The 21,034-nt window shown below is 47.3% G+C and overlaps 1 protein-coding gene across 4 annotated transcripts in view; it reads right to left on the bottom strand.

The window, feature by feature from the left end:
* Window positions 1–21,034, bottom strand: part of SCUBE1 (signal peptide, CUB domain and EGF like domain containing 1) — a 2,199,864-nt gene that overhangs the window by 1,791,409 nt on the left and 387,421 nt on the right. For all 4 annotated transcript variants that reach the window (XM_078673869.1, XM_078673871.1, XM_078673868.1 and 1 more), the window contains exon 4: window positions 2,245–2,379. In XM_078673869.1, the coding sequence (XP_078529995.1) occupies window positions 2,245–2,379 (135 nt within the window). The remainder of the gene's footprint in view (window positions 1–2,244; window positions 2,380–21,034) is intronic.

Below are 21,034 nucleotides of genomic sequence, written 5' to 3'. Positions count from 1 at the left end.
CATTGTACTTATAAGCGAAGCAGAGTGATCAAGGCTTGTGGGTTCCATTTTGACGTTCATCGCCTGTTCCTATGCACAATTTGGGTTTTGATGTTGTTTTCCTAAACAGTGGAAATGTAATGAGCAAAGAATAAGATATAAGGAGCAAGCAAATGGGAGCCAACCAAGGGTAAACAACGGGCAGGTTTTAAGGCCACTGTAAGCACCCAACAGATCTTTCACAAATGGACAGCTTAAGCTGCCTGGTAGGCCCGAGCTACAAAAAAATAATTTCAATCACCTGAACAAGTTTATCTTCTTTTAACTTATTTGGGGTTTTATGGGGACCCACGGTCATCTTACAGCCATGCTGGCCTCTTGATGGTCAGCCGAGAGTTGGAGAATTAGCAATGGCTTTGTTTACTATCATTGTTTCAGGTTTTCAGCAAAACACTAGCCACAAATATTCAGTATGCCATACATTGAAAGTGGTTGCATTCCTATCCATTCGAACGTCTGGCCACTGCCCAGTTATCGGCCATCAAGTTTTTGTAATCTAAAGACTCAATGGTGAAGGGTGCAGATTGGATGACCTACTAGAGTGTGTTGAAAAGTCAAAGTTTTAAAGTAGGTTGAGCCGCTGTTACTGTAGAACTTGTAGAGTACTTTCCTGGCTGGATTAACATAGTCATCACTTGACCGCACTGTCATAGTGCACTGTAAGAACACAAATCAGGTTTTTGCCTGCTGTTTTTCGAGGGTTCTGTAGCCCATGATAAGAACCTCAAAAGACGCCAAGATGAGGAGTGAACTTATGCTGACAGGAATAGTGCAGCCTGTTTTAAAGCGTAGGGAGCCACACTTCTGTTTGGAAAGGAACCAGGAGCCTGCCCATTTAGGAAGACATGCGAGGTGCGCAGGCTGGGTGGAGAAGGAAACCTGTGGCCCCTGTGTCCCCCTCCCAGATGATTCCCTGAACGGGGCTGCGGATTTCACTCTAAATGTGATCCTCAGCCACCACTTAGTTTGTGCATTCAGTCAGACCCTCGAAAAGCATTCGACCGTGCACATGCTTGACTAATACGGAGCATGCTAACTGCCAAAATTAGGCAATGCCCCATTTAAATAAAGGTACTTCTCTTTGCATGGCGTTCAGCCTGCAGCAAAGCAGAAGGAGTCAGCCGCACACACATTGGAGACCATTCTGCAACTAACTAACTGCCCCTGGAGTAGTGGAACAGGATCATATAAGTATCTGTCTGTTACGGGATACCCACAAGGTTACTGCTGTTCCTATTTCATTGATCCACATTTATCGTGACCCTCATTTGCAGGCTTCGACTGGCATGCTCTTTTATTTGTGTCAGAATTGCCAGTTTGACTTAGTAACTTTTGAAAATTCGAATACAATGTTTCAAAACAGCCATCCAGACTGTTTTTCAATTGAAATTTTAAACTGGAGCAGATTTTCAGTGTCAAGCAGGGGATTTTTAAAAATTCCAAGAAGTAAAGATCTAGGTTGGCTGACTCCCAGGACTCTTCCAGTTTCCCTTGTCACTCTTTTTCGGTGCCCCTGTCCGAAATCCTATGCCCCTACCTCGTCTACATCTGACCAAGGGCTGCTTCTAAACTCCATTCTGGCTCCTTCAGTGATACTTCCTTCCTGTAATGCTTACAGCTACTCCAGCTTAACCTGACCCACAATCTATTCCATAAAGACCTTGCGTTATCGAGGACCCATTTCTCTCCTAGACTACGTGCTATGCACCAAAACCACAACTCTACAATCATTGCTCTTGCTTACCATAAAACAGAAGCATTTTCCCTTCCAAAGCAAACTAAAGAAAACCTTTCATCCAAAAAAATCTAATTTCTGGTGCTACAGGTGTACCTTCACTCCTCAGTACCTACCGTGTTTCTGTACTGCATGATCCAAAAGAACATGGAATTGTTGGTGCTTAATGCACCAAAATCCACATGGCATAATAAATACAGTATGATTTCCCCTGCTAAATTTCAACAGGTTTGACCTGCCGAAATGTAATGAACGTTGTGTTATTTAACGCATCCGATAATTAAAGGATGCATTAAATAAAACCAACTCCTAATTCCATTCTGTGCGTAAACAGAGGTTTATGCCACTCATAATCAGTAGTGGTACAACTCAACAAAGAAATAGCCATCTTTTTATATCAAAGATAAACTAACATCTGAAATTTCCCCGTCAGAATGAAAAAATAAATATCAATCTCACGTAAAACTTACCATTAGAGCGGTGAATACAGGTGTGCTGATTATCACTCAAGAAAAAACCTTCCTTGCACTGACATTCATAGCTTCCCATCGTGTTCAGACAGATTTGCTGACAGCCACCATTGTTAACTATACATTCATCAACATCTATAGGAAAATATAAGTCCAATAACAAAGGTTAGAGTCAGCCAACTGATTGTTGCCATAGGTTTTTAAAGAAATATTATTCTGGTACTGAACGTGATTAACCATAAAACACACAAAAGGTGGTTGTAGGATGCTTGCAATAAGTCTGACCACTAGCAATCACTCAGGGTGGCATTCCAATCCATCATTCTCTTGCCCACCATGTCACCTCAGATTTGATACTGCCATATTCAAATCAGTCTTGACTTTCCTGCAACAGGAACAGTTCAGCACTAACTGCCAAGCCAGGTCCTCTCCAAACAGGAACACAAGCAATTTAGGACCGGTTTCACCCTGATTAGGGCTCTTCAGACTGGTGTAGATTGGTTCCAGTGACACAGTGAGCAAGGGACCCACGTCTGAGCATAACCTTGGCCACTTAATGCAATATATGGAGTAGTTTCTTACCTGTAACTCCAGTTCTGTAGTAGGGGTATCTCTGTTATAGTCATAATCTAGTGAATAGTCCCGCTCATGTGCGGGGACCCCGGAGCAATCAAAAATAATCTCTTAAACTGTTTTCTTTGCAGTACTGCATAGACACTTAAGAGAGAATTAAAGACAGATAACGCAGCCTATACATGCAAGGCTACACTGTCCAGTACTTCAACTAGAAATGCAAAGTATATTCCACCAATATCACATTTAAACCTGTCTGCCATGCTAAACCATGGAAAACACTTCCCCCCCCTTCACCAAATCCTTGGAATGATAGAGAGGAAGGACAGGACAGACAAGCCCCCATAGGCTGCCATTATGTGGCTTAAAAAGGGATACCGTGCCTTTAAGGAAACTTTCCAGAACTCTCCTGGTATCCCAGAATGTACAGCAACTCCCTCCACTTTGTTCTTTTTGGAGGTGTATACAGCTAGACCTGTAGCATTCATCATATTATCCTTATCTCCACCGGGGAGGAGGGCGGGCGCTTATGACTATAACAGAGATACCCCTACTACAGAACTGGAGTTACAGGTAAGAAACTACTCCTTCTGTAGTAGGGGATCTCTGTGTATAGTCATAATCTAGTGAATAGAATGCCTAGCCCATCCAAACATTACCCGGCGGTGGAGAAAAGCAAGGCAACACCACTACTGTGCAAACAGATTTCTCAACGAAGCCTGCCCAACCTGAGCATCTGCTTTGGCATCCGAGTCCAGACAGTAATGCTTAGCAAAGGTATGGACCGACTTCCAAGTGGCAGCCTTGCAGATCTCTGCAATGGAAACATTACGAAGCAAAGCTGTTGTAGCCGCTTTGCCCCTGGTGGAATAAGCCTTAGGCTTACCCCCTAAGGTCTTATTCGCTTTCTTATAACAGAGCTGGATACACGACACAATCCACCTAGAGATGGACTGTTTCGAAGTAGCCAGACCAGTCCTAACCGACCCTTAGTTGACAAACAATTGGTCGGATCTGCGAAATTCTTTGGTTTTATCCAGATAGAATTTCAACACCCTTCTGACATCCAGGGAATGAAGAGACCTTTCCGCTGGAGTTGAAGGATTCTGGAAAAAAGTAATTAAAGTTATAGTCTGTTTAACATGAAAATCAGAAATCACCTTGGGAAGGAATTTAGGGTGAGTACGCATAACAACTTTAGCAGCATGAAACACAGTATAAGGTTCTTGGCAACAGAATGCCTGAAACTCACTCACCCTTCGGGCCGATGTAATGGCCACGAGGAACTCCGCCTTCCAAGACAGGTGCTGCAGTGAAGCCTTGTGAATAGGCTCGAAAGGTTCCTTCATCAGCCTGGACAGCACCACATTCAATTCCCATGCAGGTGAAGGCAGCCGAACAGGAGGGAACACCTTCTTCAACCCTTCCAAAAAATCCTTAATCACAGGAATCTGGACTAAGGATGTCTGCAAAGGGCCTTTTCTGTAAGCAGTCAATGCAGCCAGATGAACCTTAATGGAATGGAAATTAAGTCCAGACTGAGCTAGATGCACAAGGTATGGAAGGATGACATCCTCCTTGCAGGTCGTCGGATCATAGTTCTTAGACATGCACCAGATGCAAAATCTCTTCCATTTGTAAGCATAAGAGGTCCTAGTAGACGGCCTCTTAGCCTCCTTCAATATGTCCATGCAATCCTCAGGAAGATTCAAATGGCCAAATTGCACTATCTCAGGAGCCATGCCGCCAAACTGAACGACGAGAGGTTGGGGTGCACCATCTGCCCCCCGAACATCGTAAGAAGGTCCGGTCGACTCGGCAGCCGCCAATGAGGTAGGATCAACCGGTGAAGCAGGTCCATGAACCACCACTGCCTGGGCCATTCCGGAGCAATGAGGATCATCCGCGCCCGGGACTGGGCCAGCTTGATGAGCACCGCCGGAATCAGGGTAATGGGTGGAAAAGCGTACAGAAAGCTGTTCGACCAGCTGATCCATAACGCGTTCCCCAGAGTCCCCGGATGATAATACCTCGAGGCGAAGTCGCAGCATTTTCTGTTTTCGGCGGTGGCGAACAGATCCATGTCTGGAGTGCCCCACATGGCGAAGACGTCGCCGAGTACCTCGACGTTTATGACCCACTCGTGGTTTTCCTGAAGCAGTCTGCTGAGGGCGTCCGCCTGAACATTCTGCACGCCTGGCAGATGAGTCGCCGTTATCGTCAGTCCTCTGGCTAGCAGCCAGTGCCAGATCACCTGCGCTTCCTGTGACAGTGTGCGCGATCTTGAGCCCCCCTGCTTGTTGAGGTAATACATCGTGGTCGTATTGTCCGTCTGTACAAGCAGGGAGTTGGCCTGGAAGGACGGATGAAAGGCCTTCAGTGCCAAGTGAACCGCTCTGAGTTCCAGGAAATTGATGTTATACGTGGACTCTGCTGGAGACCACGTTCCCTGGATTTGTAGATGGTCTGAATGCGCTCCCCAGTCCTGGAGAGACGCATCCGTCACGATAGTCTGAGTCGGGATATCCTTGTGGAAAGGAACCCCCTTGAGTAGATTCTCTGCCGAGCACCATCATCTCAGGGACTACTGGGCATGAAGAGACAACTGGATCCTGTCGTCCCAGAACCCTTTCCTCTGGTCCCATTGATCCTCCAAGCATTCCTGCAGCGGCCTCATGTGTAGGCGCGCATGTGGAGTGAGGAAGATGCAAGAGGCCATCGACCCCAGTAGAGAAGACACCGTCCTCACTGTTGTAGATGGAGCAGCTATGAGAACCTGAGCCTTCCGAAGGAGCGATAAGCGTCTCTCCTCCGAAGTAGACATGCTTGCTGACAGCGTATTGATGGAGGCTCCCAAGTACTGCAGGCACTGGACTGGGATCGGAACAGACTTGGACATATTTATGTGCAACCCCAGTTGATTCAGCAGGACGGCCGTCCTGTCGAAGTGCAGTTGTGCTTCCTGGAAGGTGGAGGCCTTGATCAACTAGTCGTCCAGGTATGGGTAGACAAACACCTTGTTCTTTCGCAGGTGCGCTGCCACCACAGCCATGCACTTTGAAAACGTCCTGGGTGCAGACTTCAGTCCAAACGATAGTACGGTGTACTGATAGTAATTGGTGCCGACGAGGAAGCGCAGGAACTTCCAGTGTTTCTGTGCAATGGGCACATGAAAGTATGCCTCTTGCAGATCTCTCGCGCAAAGCCAGTCTCCCCTGTGCAACTGAGGGCAAATCTGGTGCAAAGACAGCATGCAAACCTTTTCCCTGCGAATCCACTTGTTTGCTTGTCGCAAATCCAGAATGGGCCTGAACTCGTTCTTGTCATTCTTGCGCACCAGAAAGAAGCGTGAGTAAAGACCGTTTCCCCTCTGAGACATAGGGACGTCTTCTATCGCCCTTTTCCTTAACAGGGTATCGGCCTACGCCTGGAGCTCGCGTAGTTAGAACTGCGAGCAAACCGGTGGTATCGCTGGAGGCGGGCTGGTGAAACGAAGACTGTATCCATTGCAAACAATATTAAGCACCCACTTGTCCTGAGTAATTTTTCTCCACTCTGCCAAGTAATGTTGGATGCTTCCCCCACCTGCACGGGTAACGGACGAGGGGGAAGTAGCACCTCAGGGCTTAGAACCGGCAGGGCCCTTATTCGCTGCGGAGCATTGCTGTCCACCTCTGCCCCTCTGGCGCTTCTGGAACGGTCGCCGCTGGTATTGCTGCTGTTGCTGTTGCTGCTGTCCAGCCTGCCGACCATGTCCTCTGCCCTGTGCCCCGTACCGCCTTTGGAACGGGCGGTAGGTTTTCCTTTGCTCCTTCGGCTTCTCCAACCCGACAGTCGTCAGGGTTTCAGCCTCCGCCTTCATGCGGGCCATCTCCTCATCCGCATGTCTGCCGAACAGGGTCGCTCCAGAAAAGGGCAGATTGGCGACCCCCTGTTGAGCTTCGGGCTTCAGCGACATTAGACGCAGGCAGGCGTGTCGGCGCAGGTTAATACCATTGCAGTACCTGTGGGCTGCCAACAGCGAGGAATCTGCCGCAGAGCTTATTATCTGGTTAGAGACCATCATCCCCTCCGTGATGATCTCCTGGAAGTCCTCTCTGCGTTCCCTGGGAAGATGTTCCGCGAACTGCTGCAGGAACTCCCACAATGCTCTATCGTACCGCCCCAATACCGCCGAAGCACTGGCGGCCTTCATGGACGTGAAGGCCGTACCACATACTCTCCTGCCCGCTGAGTCCATGAATCGACTCTCCTTCACAGGAGGCACCGTTAATGATGGCGCAGTTGAATGTTGTTTCCTGGCTGCCGTCACTATCACTGAGTCTGGTACAGGATCCAAACGCAGAAAGGCAGGGTCCGACTCAGGGGCCTTGTACTTCTTTTGTAGTCTTGACGGTGCAGACTTCGTAGAGGCAGGCGTAAGGAAGAGGTCCATGGCTGGTTCTTCTAGCCCTGGCACCAAAGGTAGTAGAGGACGAGACAGCTGTTTTTGATGTAGGGTCTTGAATATCACTGAGGTTGAGGGGGTAGGAACCATCAGCGTGATGCCCAGTTTTGCCGCTCCTCGCAACAAAACCTCCTGAAAGGAGGCAATGTCGTCTACCAGAGACACCCTCGTCCAAGGGGAATCCGAGAGCGTCGGGGAATAGTCCCTGGCACTGGATGACTCCTTGTGGCGGGACCTGGACCTGTCTCTCCTGCGGCATCGTCTGGATCTAGTAGACGACTGATGATCATCTCTGGACCTGCTCCGTCCGGAGCGGGACCTCGGTCTTCTTGGTCTTGGCCGCTCCACTGGCCGTACAGGCGCGGGTTGTGGAGGTTGAGACGGCAGCCTAGGCCTTGGAGGGCCTGAGGGTGGCGTAGGTAGATGTAATGAGTAAGACCTCGGAGGAGGAGGAGTTGGAGTCCTCGGAGGAGGTGTAGGTGTCCTCAGAGGTGGAGGAGGTGTAGGAATCCTCGGGGGAAGGCCCCTAGGTAACGGAGGGGGCGGTGTTCCATGCCTAGAGGGTGAGTAAACTTGTGAGTACCCCGAGCCCGGAGACTGTTCCACCCTCTCTCTCTTAGGCTTCCGTACCCTTGAAGGGGACCTTGCGGCCAACCGCTTCCTTGAAGAGCGACGGCGCCGCCGCGACCGGGAGCTCGTGGTCGTAGAAGAAGAAAGGCTGATAACGGAGCCTTGGGACTCTGTCCTGGCCTTAGAACGCCTTCGGGCCTGGATTCTCTTCTTCTCGACTTCGATCTGTTCCTCGACATTGAATGCGTCAAAGATCTCTTTCTCGACGTCGGAGATCTCTTTCTCAATGCCGAGGAATGCCTCCTTGACGACGAATGCCTCCTCGACGACGCCCGGCAGTGTCGCCTAGACGGCGAGCGCCGGTGTCTGCTAGACCCCTCTCGACTATTATACAAGGACAAGGCAACCCAAAGGTAATTCGGTAGGGACCTTGGGTAGTATCATATTATAGAGAACAGTGGTCCCTATTCTAAAAGAATAAACAAGGGGAGATAATCATACACTAGATAGAAAGTATGTCTTTTGTCCAGCCGGACAAACATTTATTTTCATAATAATTTTCAATTAGTAGCGTTTAAGAAACAAGTAATTAACAAAAAGGGGGAGGGAGAGGAAGAAGTGGATTATGTCTCCCCTAGCAATACGTATAAACAAAGAGAATCCACTAGGATGGTGTCGGTGATCCCTACAGTGGTGGGGAGCAACCAGTGTTGTTTAAATACCCCTCACACACCAACAGGCCCCTTGGTGTCATGCTTCATCATCGGGGTCTTCGCAAACCTCTACGGAATGCGGCGTGCTACGACTTACGACTACGTAGGAGCACTGAAGGTGAACTATGTGTCGGTGTGTGTGGAGTGATTATGTGTGAGTGGTGAGGTGAAAAAAGTGATGATTAAAGACTAAGTAGCCTCATGAGCCAAAAGCGTGGTATTGGGGGTTCTTTTTTCTGCTCAATGTAGCAACGGTTACAACACGGCCAGGTAGGCTGTCATCCCCTCAACGCGGCTCCGACGATGTGTCCGACACATGTGTCCGGAGGGATGGCTCATGAGGCTACTTAGTCTTTATCTATAAGTTCGGATTAACGCCAATTGGGCGCAACGAACTTTCCTTAGAATACAGATAGGTACATTTCACTATTATTTATTTTTGTAGAGCACACTTTAACATCTACTTATACATGTGAGTAAGGTGAGGATAACCAGTGCACATCCTCGTCCTGAAGAAGGAGTCTTCGACTCCGAAACATGTCGACGCACTTTCGAGGTTGACATACCATAATCAGTAAAAACAACCTCACCTGCACTTTTTTAATGATACCAGCCGAGGACTTAATAAAGAGATTTTGTTTTTTTCCTACGAGCCAGGTATCTTTTAATCATCACTTTTTTCACCTCACCACTCACATATAATCACTCCACACACACCGACACATAGTTCACCTTCAGTGCTCCTACGTAGTCGTGAGTCGTAGCACGCCGCATTCCGTAGAGGTTTGCGAAGACCCCGATGATGAAGCATGACACCAAGGGGCCTGTTGGTGTGTGAGGGGTATTTAAACAACACTGGTTGCTCCCCACCACTGTAGGGATCACCGACACCATCCTAGTGGATTCTCTTTGTTTATATGCGTTTAAGAAACAGTCAATAACAAGTGGGCACAGCCGTGACCCACAAAACACCAGACAAAACAACGAAAAGGATTGGCCAAAAGGCAAGCCAAAATGGGTCTGTATACTTGTACTCAGTTTACACAGACATAGATTAACTTCTAAACACCATTGCACACTCTAATACAGCTCAATCTTAATGCATAAGGTGTATTGGTGTCGACGACGTTTCGATGCCACTATTAAATACAAGGCATCATCTTCAGGACAATAGAATTATATATTGTAGTCTTGACAGTAATATGCTGCGCCTTTTTACATTTACTTTACATTTAAAATGACCAGGGACAAGGTAAGATACACACAGGAAAAAGGGGGGGGGGGGGGGGGAGAAAAAGGTGTAAATCATATTTAGAAAAATAAGCTAGGCATGTTTTCAGCATAGGATCGGTGACATTTGTGAATAAAACGGCGATTTGTGTGGTTGTTGTTGTGCGAATTTCATGCTCGGGTGATATAGATATGAGAATCATGTCAGAACCACGTTAGCACTATATAGGTGTTTGTTCATAGTTTTCTCAAGCATAAAGCGCGTGACCCAGTCCTGTGGTTTAAAATTAGTGTGTTTAGCGGGTTGGTCCGGACTAGGCTCCTGAGGACGGGTTCCATCACGAGTACATGCTGATACACAATTTAAAAACGGCGCAGTCCATAGTGGTGAAGGGTGAGTGGAAAACGGGTACTCATTTATGCCGCGTGTGGTTTAAAATCGGCGCAGTGCGTACTAATAAACAAAGTGCATAGTGAACGGGGATTTACCTATGGCAGGAGTTATAATTGAGTCTCACGTAATTCTGTGAGGCGCGCGGGCCTTCACAATTTAATTATTAAAGGTTGCTCGGCCAACAGCCAGGGTACCTGTGTGGGCGAAATTCCAAGGTTACAAGGAGTTTATGTGGGAATACAATGGTGGGTGGAATAAAACCAGAACACATATTTACCAGTTCCACTTAATAAGTCTCAGAGCGTCCCTGCGCAATAGCGTATGTTGGACGTCAGCCGGTGGAAATGCACAATCGCATTATCTGAGAACAGAATTATAAACAGGTATTAGGCGGGAACGCCAGGCTGCGACAGCGGGTGGCAGGGGATGGCAGAATTTAGGCGTGAGCACTTACTGTGGTTGTGGTGAGCCCGATTGCTTCATCTACTTCGTGTTTCCTGGGAGACTGGTGATTGCCGGTTGTGGGCCCGGTATATAGATCAAAGCAGCACTATCACCATTATTAATAAACCATTTAATTAATAATTAAATTGTGAAGGCCCACGCGCCTCACAGAATTACGTGAGACTCAATTATAACTCCTGCCATAAGTAAATCCCCATTCCCTATGCACTTTGTTTATTAGTACGCACTGCGCCGATTTTAAACCACACGCGGCATAAATGAGTACCCGTTTTCCACTCACCCTTCACCACTATGGACTGCGCCGTTTTTAAATTGTGTATCGGCATGTACTCATGATGGAACCCGTCCTCACGAGCCTAGTCCGGACCAACCCGCTAAACACACTAATTTTAACCCACAGGACTGGGTCACGCGCTTTATGCTTGAGAAAACTATGAACAACCACCTATATAGTCCTAACATGGTTCTGACATGATTCTCATATCTATATCACCCGAGCATGAAATTCGCACACCAATAACCATACAAATCGCCGTTTTATTCACAAATGTCACCGATCCTATGCTGAAAACATGCCTAGCTTATTTTTCTAAATATGATTTACACCTTTCTCCCCCCCTTTTTTCCTGTATCTTACCTTGTCCCTGTTCATTTTAAATGTAAAGTAAATGTAAAAAGGCGCAGCATATTACTGTCAAGACTACAATGTATAATTCTATTGTCCTGAAGATGATGCCTTGTAAATTAATAGTGGCATCGAAACGTCGTCGACACCAATACACCTTATGCATTAAGATTGAGCTGTATTAGAGTGTGCAATGGTGTTTAGAAGTTAATCTATGTCTGGGTAAACTGAGTACAAGTATACAGACCCATTTTGGCTTGCCTTTTGGCCAATCCTTTTCGTTGTTTTGTCTTGTGTTTTGTGGGTCACGGCTGTGCCCACTTGTTATTGACTGTTTCTTAAACGCTACTAATTGAAAATTATTATGAAAATAATTTCTTGTCCGGCTGGACAAAAGACATACTTTCTATCTAGTGTATGATTATCTCCCCTTGTTTATTCTTTTAGAATAGGGACCCCTCTCGACGTCGGTGGTACCTCGACGACGAAGTTGTCTTCGACGTCGACGGAGGTCTCGACGTCAATCCCCTCGACATCGAACGACGACGCCGCTTCGACCCAGAGCCCTGGGGAGACAGGGAACACACCGTGGTCATTCCTCTCGACGCCTACGTCGTGGCCATCAACGTCGACGGAGAACAATGTTGTTTTCTGGCCTTTTCTTTACTGGGGAGCCCCCCAGGGGCCTCAGCACGGGCAGAGGAAGGAGCCCCTTCATGCCCAGACCCACTTTGGTCACGCTGATTTCGCTTCTTCAATCCTTGAAGCCGAGTCTTCTCCCTGTCCCTCAGGGTCCTGTTGGAGAACTGTTGGCAGATCTCGCAATCCTCTGGGACATGAGAAGGTGGCAGACAATGAATGCACACCCTGTGCTTGTCTGATTTGGCCTTCTTTCCACCACACTCTGGACACCTATCCAAAAGGGATGGCATATTTGATAGAAAGAGTGGCTAAACTTACTAGAAAAACACCAGCAAGAGCAGAAAGGGCCAAGGGACGTTGAGTGAGAGCACTCTGAACACTTTTAAAAGTGCAAAAAGATTAGAATTACACCCAAAAAGGGAGAGCTCAATGCTCCAGGGTCCTGCTGGCAGGAGCCGGAAAAAAGAACTGAAAGTGGAGGGAGTTGCTGTGCATTCTGGGATACCAGGAGAGTTCTGGAAAGTTTCCTTAAAGGCACAGTATCCCTTTTTACGCCACATAATGGCAGCCTATGGGGGCTTGTCTGTCCTGTCCTTCCTCTCTATCATTCCAAGGATTTGGTGAAGGGGGGGGGGGGAGTGTTTTCCATGGTTTAACATGGCAGACAGGTTTAAATGTGATATTGGTGGAATATCCTTTGCATTTCTAGTTGAAGTACTGGACAGTGTAGCCATGCATGTATAGGCTGCATTATCTGTCTTTAATTCTCTCTTAAGTGTCTATGCAGTACTGCAAAGAAGACAGCTTAAGAGATTATTTTTGATTGCTCCGGGGGCCCCAGCACATGAGCGGGACTATTCACTATATTATGACTATACACAGAGATCCCCTACTACAGAACTAACGTACACAAGGTAATGGGAAGACACGTGCAAATAGTCTGACCACTGGCAAACGCTCGGGGTAGCCTTCCAGCCCATTGTTCTTTTACCCACCATGCCACCTCAGATTAGACCAAGCCATATGCATACCTTTTGTGTTTGACGTGGTTAAACATACACAATACATTCATTGGTAGGCCTATCCATTGGACTTTTGCAATATATACAGGATTATTTAACTAAAAGCCAACAAATTTGAGGATCGAGAATAAAACTGCTCCAGTCAGCCTATATGGAAAGATGCACATTCATTTATAAATCACACGTAAATCCCAATTACAAGAAGTATAGATTTAGCGTCTCCAGCTGTTATCACCGCACCTAAATCCAGTTATCACAAATGAATCCCGGAGTTAAGGGCAATAACCATAAACTTGTTTTTTTTGTGAAAATTTCCACTGAAAGTAATACCAAATTGGTGGGTGGGATTCCCTAAAGCCGCAGGGTTGGATTTCTAACCCTCTGACGCAGAAGTAGTTCAAAGCATCAACGATGGATTAGAATGCCAACTGAACCGTAGCCCTAACAATCCTGCGCAGGCAAAGTTTTCATGTTACTCTAGATGCGTTCAGGGACACAATGGCAATCCAAACAATCTTTCACTTATGGATAACCCACTCAAAGATAGCACTAAGAAATGGGGAGATGTACGTTAAATTGTTAATGATAAAATCCTCAGTCTGGTGTATAAAATACAAACCCTAAACATGCAGAATGCAAAAATAAAAGTAGTTACACCAGTAAAAGTCAGCGACAACAAGATAAATGTTTCTAACATTGTCACCAAGTTTCTGACACACACCTTAATGCTATTTCTGAAACCTTTTTAAACCGCAGCTGAAGCATTAAATAGCAAAACCCGCCTTGAGAGTTTCATAGGAGGGCGTACCTTTCCATAGTCGCCTGCAGATCTTCTTTATCAGAGCTCCGTCATAATAGTAGGATATGTGCTCTAGGTGAAGGATGTCTTCAGCGCTGATTCTGAAATCAACTCTCCAAGTAAGAGTAGGGGTCTCAGCAATCACGAGTAACGTCTGGTGATAGCTATGGTGTGAAGATCTCTCGTAATCAATGGTCAAATTGTGTTTTTTTTTTTTATACCATTTAACCACTGATTTTATCTCATATTTACAACATGAAACAGATTTTGGAGACACTAAGCCTTCTGCCACAATAAACTGACATGCTGACATTGAACCTCCATCTTTGTAAACAAAAAGCCTACATTGCAAAGGGCCATTGTAATGGCTGCACTCATTAACAAATAAAAAAACAAGTCGGTCTACAGAGTTGTCTGCCATGATGATATCAGCATTTTTGCATGTGCTTTAACAACGTTTAAGCTATTACTATTAAAAATAAAGAGAATGGCAGAGCAAACATGGAATAAAAACAGACTAAGGAAGTTAGCACTATCACCATCTTCACTACAAAAGGGCCCAGTGTATCAAAGGGTTTTGTCCATTATGAGTTTATGCAAAAATGCACTCATACCCAAGTAACAAAATTTCCAAATCTGTGGGAATTAACACTTCCATTTTCCAATTCCTCTAAGGAGAAGGTAAATGGGGTGGGGTGAGGACGAAAGGGGGTAGAGAGGGAACGGAGTACGTAGCCTGGTAGGTAGAACATTTTATGCTGACCTGTGTCATAGAAGGGGCCAGGTGCAGTTCAGGCTGCACTTTCTGTCCAATTCCAAATGAATTTTCCCAAATGGAGTTTTTGACAGTAACATTTGGTCTGGTGTTCCCGCACTTGGAAATTCAGGTGCAGGGATACTGGGCCAGTTGTGATCAGGAGAAGTACTATTCCACCACAGATACTGTTCCGTTCAACTCAGAATCAGGCAACTGAAAAGCCATAGCTTCAATGTGCTATGATTTGTCATAATTGGTGAAATGGGAAAGATGCATGCTTTAAAGCAGTAGCAAATGTATTATTAGCAGCAGGAGAAAACTGAGGAAATTGGTTGCTGAAATCTGTCTGTCTAATGTTTCAGTCATTAAAATGACACTGCTAATTTTCATTGCCAACTTCTTTAATGGCATTTAAAGAAAGAAAGTTCTTAAATCTACATGTTTCATTTCAGCACTGATTTTTCTAGGTTTCAAGCAATTTTTATTAAAGATTAGTTTTCAGTTCATACGTCAGTGGGTGTAGGAGGCTGGCTCAGTATATGGTGCACACTTATTTAAGTGAAGCACCCTGCACTAATCCAGGCAACCCGTATGGTGATTTTAGTGGTCTTAGACAACCATAGACAGCTCTCTAAGTGGTAGCTGTGGAGAGAAGCCTTCAGGCTTAGTCCAGAAGGAGTGTAAAGCACTTGTTCTACTAGTACTAATCATATAGTGTAGGTTAAGTGAGGAAAAAACACAGTGTAGTTATAAAAATGTGCATTAGTTATAAACACTCACTAACACAATGGGATGTCTCCAACTCGGAGATATAATCACAATACTTCAAAAATAGTACAGGTAAGTAGCACAAATACATAGTGGTCTCCAGAGGGAGACAGAACCATATACAAATAAAGTGGAATATGAACCACGACCAAAGACGAACTGGACCTAGAAAACTGAGAAGAGCCAGGGACCCAAGGAACCATCCAAGGTAAGTACCCAGGATCCCCACGGAGGTCGTGTGCAGAGTGGGAAAGTATCCATGTGCTCAATACAAGTCAATGGGGAAGTAGCCGTTGCAGTTTTCAAGAAGTAGTACCCTTCCCAGAGGACCCTGAAGAAACCCCATGGAAGATGGAATCTTGGAGAGTCACCCCACCCATGGATACCCCAGGAACCAGGATACCTACACCAGGGAAGGCAGCTGCATAGGTGTGAAGTGACATTGGAAACCACCGTAGACCACAATGGAGGACTTCAGTAAGATGCCACTGGCAAAGAAGGTGAAAGAGGAATCCAAGGGTGGATTCTTGAAGAGGTGTACCTGCAAGCAGAGTGGACAGGGTCTATGCCACTCTGGAGTGACCAGGAGGCACGGAAGACAAATGGCCATCAATGAACGAAGATGCAGAAGAGTTGACGGTGACCTTGTTGCTGCAGCTGTGAGGACCAGGCGACGCTGTGGAAGACTAGCAGCTGTTCATGAGCTGTCCCACGGGTAAGTCGAGAGCCAGGGGGTCAGTGTCTGACTGGAGCACCAACAAGCCTTGGCAGAATCAACATAGGAAGAAAGCAAAGAAGGTGCAGTGTCGGGACCAACAAGGTCCAAGTGACTCACCAAATGCAGGAGAGTCAGTACAGGCCCCAAGCAAGTAGGGGAGTCCACTGGAGCCAAGATCCTCTAGAGGACCCACAGGCTGAAGGCACAGGAGTCGCAAGAGGACCTCGAGCAGCTCACCAAGAATGCAGGCCCACGGTGCAGAGGATGCAGTGAGGACAAATATCTTGGTAGCAGGAGATGCTGGAAGCTGGAGCTTCTTGGAACTCGGAGAACTCTGGAGAAGAGAGTCATCAAGAGAGTCAACAAGCCTTGGCAACGGTAAGTCGACACGGTGTACAGGGGTCCTGCTCCAGCAGCTCCGATGAGGGATACTGACTTCAAACTAGCTATGCAGACAGGGCAGGCCTCAAGGAAGTTGCAGAACCATGACCTGTGTTGCGGAACCTTTAGGAGTCAATGAGATGTGAGGAGCAGGAGACCCGTGAGCTTCGTTGCTGTGCCTGCAGATGCAGGGGAGTGACTCCTTCACTACAAGGGAGATTCTTTCTGGTGTCTTGGATGCCCACAGGCCTGGAGAGGATCCTGTATGGAGCAGAGGTGCAGAAGACTGGCAGGGCAATGAGACCAGGAGCAGCAAGAGTCTTCCAGCTGCAGTCTTGGTTCCCAAAGCAAAGTTCAACGAAGTCCAAGGTGCCCAGACAGTTGAAGATGAAGTGGTTTCGGATCTCAATCTTGTCCTACCACAAATCTGAAGACCCACCCACAGGTAGGCCCTTAAGTACCCTAAGGAAAAGGTTGGGATGATTCAGGGAGCCCTCCCAGGGGAGGGGCTAGACAGAGGGGACGATACTTCCATGTCCTTTGTCCAGTTTCATGCCAGAGTGGGAGCCAATAGCTACCTGAACTGGTTATAACTGAAGTATGCAAAGAGGGCACAACATTTGTCCTTCAAAGCAGTCTGGTGGGGCTGGCAAGCGCCCCACCCCAGCTCAATACATTAAGTCCTGTCTGGGAGGTGGTTACACCTCCCTAGGACAGGAAAACCATTGTTTTGCCTTTCCCTGCTCGAGCCTGGCTCAGCAGCAGTAGGGCAGAATCGTGTCTGTGGTCGGCAGCAGCACACGCTTGCTGTTAGACCCTGAAAGGCTTGTACCAGGACTTCAGGGTGGCTCCCTTGGGGTCCTACAACCAACACTGGAATCGGTGTTTGAGTAGGAATCCAACATGTTTTATACCAAACGGTGCAGCCAATATGTAGATAGACAGCTCGCATTTGACTTGATGTCCACTATATGTATAAAATGGCTGACAGCACTGTAGCCACAGTTTGAGTGGTCTCTCATGGGTGGCATAATACATGCTGATGCCCATGGAATACCCCTAGTGTACCTAGAACCTGGGTTTCTTAGTACCATATGCTAGGGACTTAGAAGGGTACACCAGTTGCCAATTATGAAGGTACCACAGTCCTTACCATAGTCCAATTTAGGGAGAGAGCACAGTGACTGGGGTCTTGATTAGCAGGAACTCAGTCAGGCTAGTCAGAAAAAGAGTGACACCAGAAAAAAGAGGGGTTGAAAACAGATCCTACTTTCCTACAGTGGGCAAACCCGCTACACATATATCCCTTTAAACCTCCCCAACACCCACCAAAACAAATCCCACTTGTATGTCACATCATCCTATGATACACTATTCTCCTTTCTGCAAACACCAGCCCACCATCCCAAATCTATGGTAATCATTAACTAATCCTAAGACCCTTAGCCCCTGCTGGCATGTGAGCCCCACTATAGTCACTGTGAAGAATTCAAATATTGGTATAATATATATATATATTTGTTGCTGGCTGCGGTAGGAGAACGGAATTAAAATCGTACCTTGCCTAAGCTGCTGTGGTGGTCTGAGTTCCTGCTTCGCCGCACGTCTGAAGTGGTCGGAATTCTTTGATGCATATATCCCAGAGTGAGGGAGCCAAGGGGCCCGATATCCGAGCCCTGCTGTTGGAAACACCGACTAGGAATGAGAGCAGCGCCCGCCAGTAGAGGCTCATTGAGGGCTTGAAATGGTTATTTACAGCTCAATTTTGCTCCCAGGACTGGCAAGAAATTTTCCTGAAACTACGGTACCCAGAATGCTCCATAGTTCTCATAGGAGCAGCCCATCAAGGGGCGTGGACTCAAGCATTAATTAAGTGGTACTGCACAGGAAACTGCGAAAAATTGTCCGTCTTCACTGCCTCTGAAGAAGAAGGTCATTCCTTTGAAACGCGTAAGGCGAAGACTTGAGGGAACAGCTGTTGATTGAATCCACCGGCGTGTGGCTGTTCATACCTGAATAAAAAGCTGTGCTTCATGCTGGTGTTTTGGGTGCGACTCATTGCTTTTGGGCAAACTTGGAGCTTACATTTTTTGGCGGCGTGCCCCGCTGCCGAGGACGCACCATCCCAGAGTGAGGGAGCCAAGGGGCCCGATATCCGAGCCCTGCTGTTGGAAACACCGACTAGGATTGAGAGCAGCGCCCGCCAGTGGAGGCTCATTGAGGGCTTGAAATGGTTATTTACAGCTCAATTTTGCTCCCAGGACTGGCAAGAAATTTTCCTGAAACTACGGTACCCAGAATGCTCCATAGTTCTCATAGGAGCAGCCCATCAAGGGGCGTGGACTCAAGCATTAATTAAGTGGTACTGCACAGGAAACTGCGAAAAATTGTCCGTCTTCACTGCCTCTGAAGAAGAAGGTCATTCCTTTGAAACGCGTAAGGCGAAGACTTGAGGGAACAGCTGTTGATTGAATCCACCGGCGTGTGGCTGTTCATACCTGAATAAAAAGCTGTGCTTCATGCTGGTGTTTTGGGTGCGACTCATTGCTTTTGGGCAAACTTGGAGCTTACATTTTTTGGCGGCGTGCCCCGCTGCCGAGGACGCACCATCCCAGAGTGAGGGAGCCAAGGGGCCCGATATCCGAGCCCTGCTGTTGGAAACACCGACTAGGATTGAGAGCAGCGCCCGCCAGTGGAGGCTCATTGAGGGCTTGAAATGGTTATTTACAGCTCAATTTTGCTCCCAGGACTGGCAAGAAATTTTCCTGAAACTACGGTACCCAGAATGCTCCATAGTTCTCATAGGAGCAGCCCATCAAGGTGTGTGGACTCAAGCATTAATTAAGTGGTACTGCACAGGAAACTGCGAAAAATTGTCCGTCTTCACTGCCTCTGAAGAAGAAGGTCATTCCTTTGAAACGCGTAAGGCGAAGACTTGAGGGAACAGCTGTTGATTGAATCCACCGGCGTGTGGCTGTTCATACCTGAATAAAAAGCTGTGCTTCATGCTGGTGTTTTGGGTGCGACTCATTGCTTTTGGGCAAACTTGGAGCTTACATATATATATATATATATATATATATATATATCCTATTATCCCTAGGAAATCTGCAACATTCTATTTGGAATAACTTTGGCGCTGGTTGACGAATCTTCGCGAAAATGTCAAAACTAGTGGGGCGCTCCGGTCCGCTACTATCCTGAAAGTCTTGGGGTGATTCGCTAAGCAGGGGCCGAGAAAAAAGGGGGCCCCAAAACATGTTTTCCCCATGCAATGTTCCATAGGAAACGTTAATCGCTGCTACAGCCCGAACTGCTGAACAGAATTACACCAAATTTGGCAAAGAGTTAGCCATTGGTACAGACTCGTGCCTTTTGCTTAAATGGTGTAAATCTGTTCAGTAGTTGCTGAGAAAATCAAAAGTAAAATCACATATATATCAATGGCCGCGCAGGATCCGTGCATCCTGAGCGCACCATGCCGATCTCGCGCTGAATGCTAATTGGCTGTCAAGAGGTTGTCAACATTCGAAACCAGGAAGTGTTGGCAGCCATTTTGTTCCTCGGTAGAAGCGAGGCTGCAGAAGTCAGTGGAACAAGTGTGCAAAACGTATAAAGGGGTCAGGGTAGAAATACCCTGATCCTCTAGACCAGCTTGGGGGGTCCCACAAGGACCCCTAGGGGCTCCCCCAATATTTTTTATTTTTTTTAAACGGCAAAATAAAATGAAGCCAGGGATTAGTAATTAGCCCCTGGGGCGGCCAAATCTTGGGGGAAAAATATTAAATTTATGGGTAGCCCAGAGGGGCCCCGGGGACCGCCTTCCCCCGGGGCTACAAAATAAATGGTTGGGGGGGCTCAAATACCCCCTTAAGCAAAATACATGGGTGGGAGGAGCTCAAGGCCTCCCCAGCCCCGGGGACCACCACCCTCTGGGGTTTTGTGTATTGTGAGAGGGGGGTCACGTGGCCCCCTCCTGGAGCCGTTGGGGGCCCTGGGGACCGCCACCTCCCAGGGCCAGCTCCTGCAGTGTCCCGGGGTGCCCACACCCGGGACACTGCTGTTTGCTATGGCAGGGCGGGAGCTGATGCTCCCGCCCTGTCACAGCAAACTTGGTTTGGATTTTGAATGCGAGAGCAGGGAAACTTGTTCTCTCTTTCAAAATACAAACCATATTGCTTTTCCACACGGGGAGCTGCATGTTAGCAGCTCCCCATGTGGAAAAGCAGTGCCAGCTCCCGAAGGACGCGGGGAGCCGGCTGGGACCGTGGGGGCATTGGGGCTCCCCCCATGGTCCCTAACATTCCATATAGGCCCCGGGGGATGGGGTCCCCGGGGATAATAAAAATTAGTTGCGCACCCAGCGCGGCGCTCAGCGCGGACCGCTGGTGTGCACGCGTTGGATGCACGACTCTTAACGTGTAGGGTTTGTAATTTCTACGCGTTGGGTGCAGGATTCTGCTGCGTTGGGTGCACGATTCTACGCGTTGGGTGCACGATTCTGCTGCATTGGGTGCGCGACTCCAAGCAAAAAAAATTAATATTTTTAAGATATATATCAAGCTTTTGTGTTTAGATCTTGGGTGGCTCTAAAAAGAGCTCTTGTGTTGATTGAGAGATTTTGGTACCTGCAAGTAAGTACCTATGCAGTGTCTAAAGTTGATGAGGACAACTCTGTTACCCTCA

Source organism: Lissotriton helveticus, chromosome 1_1 (assembly GCF_964261635.1).
Source record: "Lissotriton helveticus chromosome 1_1, aLisHel1.1, whole genome shotgun sequence".
In the NCBI taxonomy this organism is placed as follows: Eukaryota; Metazoa; Chordata; class Amphibia; order Caudata; family Salamandridae; genus Lissotriton; species Lissotriton helveticus.
This window is presented reverse-complemented; position numbering and strand designations above follow the sequence as displayed.